The following is a 7678-nucleotide window of genomic DNA, read 5'->3' as shown; positions in this document are numbered from 1 at the left end:
TAATGCCAGTAAATTTTATTAATGTACGTCATCATCGTGAAAGACGGCCAGAATAAAAAATCATGCACTTTTGCTAGCAACTAATGTTATATAGCAAGTAGCTTAGCTGTATATTGGATCTCAAAACTGATAAAGTTTTATATTAAATGCCAAATTCAAATTTCAACCAAACGAATAAACAGAAAAGAAATGACACATGAGGCAACTACTTTTATCTCAGAAAGAATTTACTGAACGCTTACAAATACAAAATGAGAAAAATACATGAGAAAAAATTACACAAGTAGAAATTTCTAAAACAGAAACATTTTCAATACATTTAGTGAAATAGTTAAATTTCAATTCAACAATTACACTCTTCACCTGTAACAGTGTCATAAACTTTCACAGCGACGCCACTGGTAGTGACAATAGCGGTCTTACCAAGAAGTCCTAGTCCAGCAGCACCGATGCTTTGCAAACCAGAGAATACTGCACCGGTAAGGCCATTAATCGTTCCACCAAACCAAGCTGATTGGACACCAGCTGCAGCAGATCCAAGTGATACGCCAGCAGCTCCAAACCCAGCAGCTGGAATCAAAACAGGAGCCGCCACCATAGCTATACCAGCAACGGCAGCGGTTTTAACTCCAAACGCTGTAAGACAGAAAACAAATACAGTGAGTATAATCCATATATATGTAATAATATTTTAAAATCTAATTTAAATCTTCATTAAGATCCTAATATTTTATCTTAATTTAGCGCTGTTAACTTCATTCAAGTATTTTCTAATCCAATTTCCACTTTTTAATTTAATTACTTCTAACACGCGCTGAACACACCAGGGGCGCAGGAATAAAATCCTTAACACTTACACATACCTTCCAAAGATTCTCTTGCCTAAGTCCACACATGGCAAAGAATTCCTTATCAGAATCTCACAGTAAAATCACTGAAGGGAAAAATTTTGTCGCGATGTAAACAGGCGTTCAATTACCCTCGCTTCTCTCTTGTATAAATTATGGCTTCAGTGATGAAATAAATTGGAGTTAAAATTTCAAAAGCTTCTTCTTTTTGGCCACGCATCGACTAAAATATGTTTAAATATATATGTATGCAATATTTACAATTTATATGTATTCTTATAATAGTTATTTTCAATTCACTCGAACTGAGTGCAGCCTGGAACTGAGGTTTCACTTTAACTTCAAAGTTGTGCGGACTCTTATTTCTAGGACTTTTAGCACGCACCGAATCCAAAAATCCTTTCCCTGCGTAATTCCTTTTTAAAACTATTAAATTTTGAATGCTTTCACACCAGGTCTGTTTCTCCTGCTTTCTGCCTTCAAAATTCGTTCTGCACTACGATGTCTATCATGACTCTAAAAAAGAAATTTCCATCATCGATAAAAATTAATATCTTTCTTTGATAATCATGAATGAATACAAATCATTTAAAGAATTCCACGCTTACTATTCCCTTACCAATAAAATGTTTTTACATCACACACAGCTCCCACTGGGGGAGGGACAGCTAAAAAATGAGCATGAGAAGCTTCCGGTATAGTGGTTGGATCTCGCCACCCGAATCGGTACAAAAATTGTAGGGTTGGATACCTCCTGTCGCCGACGGGACGTACTTCCCACGGGAAGAGTTGTACAGTGGCCGGTGATGGGCCTTAGAACTCAACTATAGTTCCCGCCAATATTGCTATCACGGCGGTCTGATCATTCGGTTTTTCTCGGTTAAAGTTAAGATTATTTCACACACACATATATATTACACACACACACACACACATATATATATATATATGGTAAACATGGAATGGCGATTATGCGATTGCTGATATTCATTGGAGAAGTCGATATTTGCCAGAATTCGAACTTTCACTGCAAAGTAAGTATCGATTTTCTTATAAAATATTCAAGAAAAAAAAAATCTAAAAATATTTTTAAAAATTCATTTTACCCTCCCCTCAGTAACAGTCAAAGAATTGACCTACAATTTTTCGCATCACATGATACACACACACATATATAATATTATATATATACATATATTACTTAAAACATAATTACTCAATAGGTCTTCCGAAGATTTAAGAAGAAAATAGCTTATTAAATCACTGTTGTTTTTTATAGAAGGTTGTATATGTAAAATATTTGCATATGCATTAAAAATATGCAAGATGGAAAAAATATAATTTAGCTATAAGAATGGAGTTATATTACTTACTTAGAAGTTCACTTGTTGATGTAGTATCCTAAAAATAAATGGTGAGAAATTAACTTTTCTAAATTTTAAGTAAGGAAATTAAGAAAATTTTGTTACTTATTTCATGTTATATACTTAAAAATAATAATATTCTTAAGTAGAAAAATCATTAATAATGTTTTTTAATATCAAAATATATAAAAAAATCATGTATTTTAAAGAAAATATTTATAATATTTTTAAGAGGAACCAAAAGATAATATTTATAATATTTTTAAGAGGAACCATATTTACAGCAATTCCTTAAATGAAAATAAAATGTTTTAAATAGAATAAACTATGGATTATCCATTGTTATTAATCTTAAAATATTGTCAAAAAATTCAATAACATATAAAAAAAACCAATTTAATATAAAAAAGATCATTATTATTTTTGTAAAAGTAAATACCAAATTTTAAAAGCAGAAATTTTTTATGCATCTTTCATAATTTAATGTTTATGGCTCTTACGTTATATAAAAATTGCTCTGAAATATTTTACTGCGCATTTGTACCTTTTTCCGTCAGTATTACTAATTATGTGCAATGTTTACTTCTCATAAATCGGCGAGTAATCGAGTTTACTTTATTTTTAAATATAAACATCTCTTCCTTTCATTTTTCCTCTCACCCCTATTTTTACGAATTAAACCCATCCTAACGCATGCGCAAAACGCGGAGGGTTTTAGAATCCGTTGCCAAACAATACCTTCTTTATAAAAAAACAGAAATGCTATTAATTTCATTAATAAACAAATTTTTCCGTTTAAATTGATAGATGACATCGTATAAAAGTTCCAACGAAAATTAAGCCTTTTTTTTTTTTTTTTTTATTGTTAACAATTTTTTGGGTTCCATTTTCGAATGAAAAATGCTTTTGATACACTCATATATCACAACTGCTGCTTTTCGCAATATAATGTATAAAATGCAAAAAATGAAGCATTAAAATAGAATTCTTAGTTGCTACATTCTATTGTAGCATAAGGTATGAGAAAATACAAATGCTGGGAGATGGTATGGACATGCTAAAAGAACATGAGCAACTAAAAACCTGTAAAATACGGCTTCGGCGTTTTTCCACAAAATCATTTTGACTGGATATCGCAAGTTCTTGGATGACATCTATAAAATTCATTTGGAAGTACTGAATCTTTTTTCTTCTTGAGACCATTAGTTCTTCTTATCATATATTTATATTTCATTATGTACATGTTTTCTAGGAATAGTTGCAGAAACTATTATTCAAAATAATAAGCTGGAAAACGTTCAGAATATTTATGTTTAATCTCATACAGAATTTGAGTTTTCTAGGCCTAAATTAGAGACATTCTTTTACATACTCTAAGCATTGTTTAAATGCAACTGCTGTTATCAATGTTATGTTTGTGTATAATATTTATCATTTTTATTGTTCAAGACACACAAGAACCTTCCAGGATATCCAAGATTTCAATTAGTGAAATGTCAGATAGATATTGGAACTCCTCGGTCCAAATTTGAGAACTTCTATAGACTTTTGGCATTTGTGGTGAAAGCTTATAAGCCAGTTAACATCTACGCTACACGAGCAATTGCTTTTGTACCGTAATCATGTTATTGGACTGCGAACCACAAGGTCCCAGGTTCTCGCATATCCCAATAAACCACATTGGTGAACCTCGAACGATGAACTTTCAACCTTCGTACAGCTGTTGTGGCGCCATCTACCAGCAACCAAAGTCGTCAGACTCACTTGACGCAGCAACCACTCACCACACACACGCTCGCCATAACGCTTGCGCTACTCAAATGGGTACAGGCGCATTAGAATCAACAGCTAATACATCACCACTCAACAGCCATATCGTTCGTCTCACCTCCAACTCACTGGAGGGAGAGTCTGTGGTGAAAACTTATAAGCCAGTTAACAACTACGCTACACGAGCAATTGCTTTTATATCGTGGTCATGTTACTGGGCTGCGAACCACAAGGTCCCAGGTTCTATCCTCGCGCATCGCAAACCCGCCACACATTGTTCAGTGCCAGCTGATCTCGCAGTAGGTCAAAATACTAAATCAGTATTAAATATCTTCATCAAACATAATAAATACAGAATACAAACTAGCGAGATTATACGATTCTTACATATAGGCGAAATGATTGATCATATATTACCAATGAAAATCTTCCTAGAAATATATGAGATGATCCAATAGTTTAGTTATTTCAAAGCCCTCTTTATTCAATTTAAATTAAAATTGTATACACTCACTGGCATGGTGCAAAAGTTTGAAGAGAGAGGGGAAACCAGCTCAAGTGCCTCCATGTCATCTGACCACAGTTCAAAATTACGAGATATTTCTCAAAATAGCCTTAGTGTTACTTTAAAAACGGACATTAATATAACTAAAATTAATTAATTAAAATTCTATGCAAACGGAAAACTTCAAATCAAACTTATGTGTAATTATATTTCGGATAAGTCAAATTATAACAAATTTCTTGCAATGGATATCTTACCCGTAAATTAATATCAATTTTCCACGCAATAAGACCTCTAATCCATCAAAACAATTTATATTTCAATGCATTCGTATTTCGGATCCGTCCAATTTAATCAGATTTTTTTTATATATAATCGAATGTCTAACGCGTCAATGAAATTTCTATCATATTTTGGGCAAAATTAGTCTAGAAAAAGTCTAGAACCTATCGCTTGTTCGTCTATCAATATGCAGATGAAAGCTCAAAATGCGGCTTTATCCTCAGAATTAGGAATCTGGAAAAATGTCCTAAATAGTGTAAAGAATTAGGTGGTGACTGAACTAAAATGTTATATAAAGACCTAACTAAGATAAAATAATACTGGAAAAAAATCACAAAAAAAAGATATATTAATTTCTTACCTCCTTTTTACAGCGACATTCTGCATAGCAACCAATAATCTGAAGGAAAAAAAATTACAAAAAAATTTCATTTTATCGATTTACTATTAGAAACATAATTAAATTCTATATAATTCTAAATTTTAGAAAAAATTGTTTTTAAGAAAATTCTGTCGAAACATCATAGTATTATAATGTTTTAGGTTTAATTTGATTGTTTTGTCTTCGTATGACTTGATTGCAGCAGCCGTTGTATGTGCATCGATTTTTACAGCACGTAATTTAAAGAAAGAATCCCAACCTAAAGGTTTCGTGATGTATATATATATATATATAATCAATTTTTTAAAAAAAATATTCGTTCAATAATGCCACTTTTATTTTTAAGTAATTTTTTTCTTTGAGAATTATATTGTTTTAAGTTATTTATTCTTAATTATAATGATAACAAACAAAAAAAAATATTATCTAATATTGTACTTGCACATAAATGCAAAAACTAAATAATGAAAGATATTGTTATAAAACATATTTAAAATACTTTACAAAATTTATTAAAATTAGAGAAAAACTGCATGAAAACAAAACTGGCATCACTGGTCTTTTTTTTTTTTTCATTTTAAAGTGACGTAAATGTTTTCTTTTCTTCCTTTTTTTTCCCCCCTCTGATCTGATATGCTTCTAAATTATTAAGGAAAGACTGTTGACATTTTGTAACGTCTATATTATTAAAGAAATAATTACACTCCATATTTAGTAACTCAATATCTAACTGTCTGCCCTGTACAACACTATGAATGATTTTTGCACGACACGTCACAACCTAATAAGCGATATGCCACTCTAAAAATATTTAAAAAAATCTTAGTATCTAATTATATACTAACAAATCAATCTAAAATTATACTTTTTCTTCATAGGCATAGTAAGATAAAGCAAATCTTATTCATTACATTATAAAATTTGAAGCAAAATTTATTTTTTATTCAAATCAAATAAATAGAATTTGATTCAAATAAATGTATTTTCAACAGACAAGAATTTTCGCTTGATTAAAATTAATTTCTGACGGAAACATAGGCTTATATCTGCTTGAATACCAATCAAATAAATCAAAGAAAAACAATATACCATTTACTTCATGAAAATTGATTACAATTTTAAGCAAATTAAATAAACTAACAAGAAAGAATAAAGAAGGCAATAAATACAAATTAAAGTAATATATTTCCTTGATATTTTGAGAGCACTGTTTTTTCCACAATGCTCTTTTAACCCAACATCCCCCCCTCCCCACCATCTCAATGCAAAATTTATACTAAAAAAACGTTAACTGCGAAGCAATAATAAATTCATTGGCAATCATAAAAATACGTTTAAAAACAATAAATATATTTTTAACGGAGATATAAATTTTTTAATATCTTCAAATATTTAGGCCCTATATATATATATATATATATATATATATATATATATATATATATATTATTTCAAGACAACACATTGAATATAGTTTAATTATTTCACAGTGCTTGATTTTTTTTCTGACATGAAAATTATTTCAGTAAAACAAATAAAATCATAAGTAATTACACAGAATTATTTAATTTATTAAGATTTCATTTACTCAACATATTCATTCATTTTTTATATCAATAATAATAACGCTGAAATAAAATTTAAAAAAATAACTTTGGAAATATATTAAATCATTTTTAAATCTGGAATTTTTTTACAAAATCATTTCGAATGTTTTAATGATCAGCTAATAATAAGATGCTTAATTAATTAAAATTTCATTTATTAAATATATTCATTCCTTTTTGTTTCATATCAATAATAATAATGTTTAAATAAAACTAAAAATAACTTTTGTAGTATATTAAATCATTTCTAAGCATTGGAATCATTTTTCAAAATCATTTCGAATGTTTTAATGATCAGCTAAACACATAACAGCTTTATGATAAAAATATACAAAATGTAATTAAATGACACAAAGAATATATATTGAAAAATAAATTATTAAAAATCAAGAAAAAAATGTATTACCTGTGTAAGTTGAAGAACAATGAAAAATATTGCTGTTTTAGTAGAAGACATGTTCTCAATGAGTATCAACAGTAATTCAGTTCAAATTTTTCTTCGTTTATATCAATAAAAGTTGAAATATTTTTTTAAGAAAAGGCGTTTTGAAAAAATTCAAATCAAATGATGGTTGCGAGTTTATGTTTACAGCAGAACTATTATTTAAAACTGAATTTAATCTTTTAAAGAATTTTTCTTATCATACAAAGGCAAAATGCAGACGATAAAGAAACACCGGAACAACCGAAGACGAAGCGGGGAATTCCCTTCCGAAACTACGAACTTATTTTTCTACGCATGCGTTGAACAACGCTTAACCTATCTCCCGCGGAAATGCGGAATCATTCGCACTTGGCAACAAAGGAATATTGGATGCCGGATAATTGAAAAATATGATTTAGATTATAGAAATTGCTGCAAACGAAATCATTGGCCATGTTTTACGATCTGCAGAACACGTTTATATAAATAAGAAAAT

At 29.6% G+C, this 7678-nt stretch overlaps 1 protein-coding gene across 1 annotated transcript; it reads right to left on the bottom strand.

The window, feature by feature from the left end:
- Positions 1-209: 209 nt before the first annotated feature.
- LOC129964108 (uncharacterized) lies at positions 210-7465 on the bottom strand. The gene is made up of 4 exons (XM_056078793.1): positions 7165-7465; positions 5131-5169; positions 2222-2249; positions 210-636 (listed from the first exon to the last, which is right to left on the bottom strand). Exons 1-4 carry the CDS (start codon positions 7213-7215, stop codon positions 344-346), a joined length of 411 nt encoding a protein of 136 aa, XP_055934768.1. The 5' UTR covers positions 7216-7465; the 3' UTR covers positions 210-343.
- Between the last annotated feature and the right edge of the window lie 213 nt (positions 7466-7678).

Source organism: Argiope bruennichi, chromosome 3 (assembly GCF_947563725.1).
Source record: "Argiope bruennichi chromosome 3, qqArgBrue1.1, whole genome shotgun sequence".
Taxonomy (NCBI): domain Eukaryota; kingdom Metazoa; phylum Arthropoda; class Arachnida; order Araneae; family Araneidae; genus Argiope; species Argiope bruennichi.
The sequence above is the reverse complement of the archived record's forward strand: the minus strand, read 5'-3'. Positions and strand labels throughout refer to the sequence as shown.

Bases quoted from the DNA above. Each gene is read 5' to 3' on its own strand.
- LOC129964108 (XM_056078793.1), bottom strand. From the start codon at position 7,215: ATGTCTTCTACTAAAACAGCAATATTTTTCATTGTTCTTCAACTTACA. The intron at 5,170-7,164 runs GTAATACATTTT...TTTTTCCTTCAG, and splicing joins TTGTTCTTCAACTTACACAG to ATTATTGGTTGCTATGCAGA. The intron at 2,250-5,130 runs GTAAGAAATTAA...ATTTATTTTTAG, and splicing joins AATGTCGCTGTAAAAAGGAG to GATACTACATCAACAAGTGA.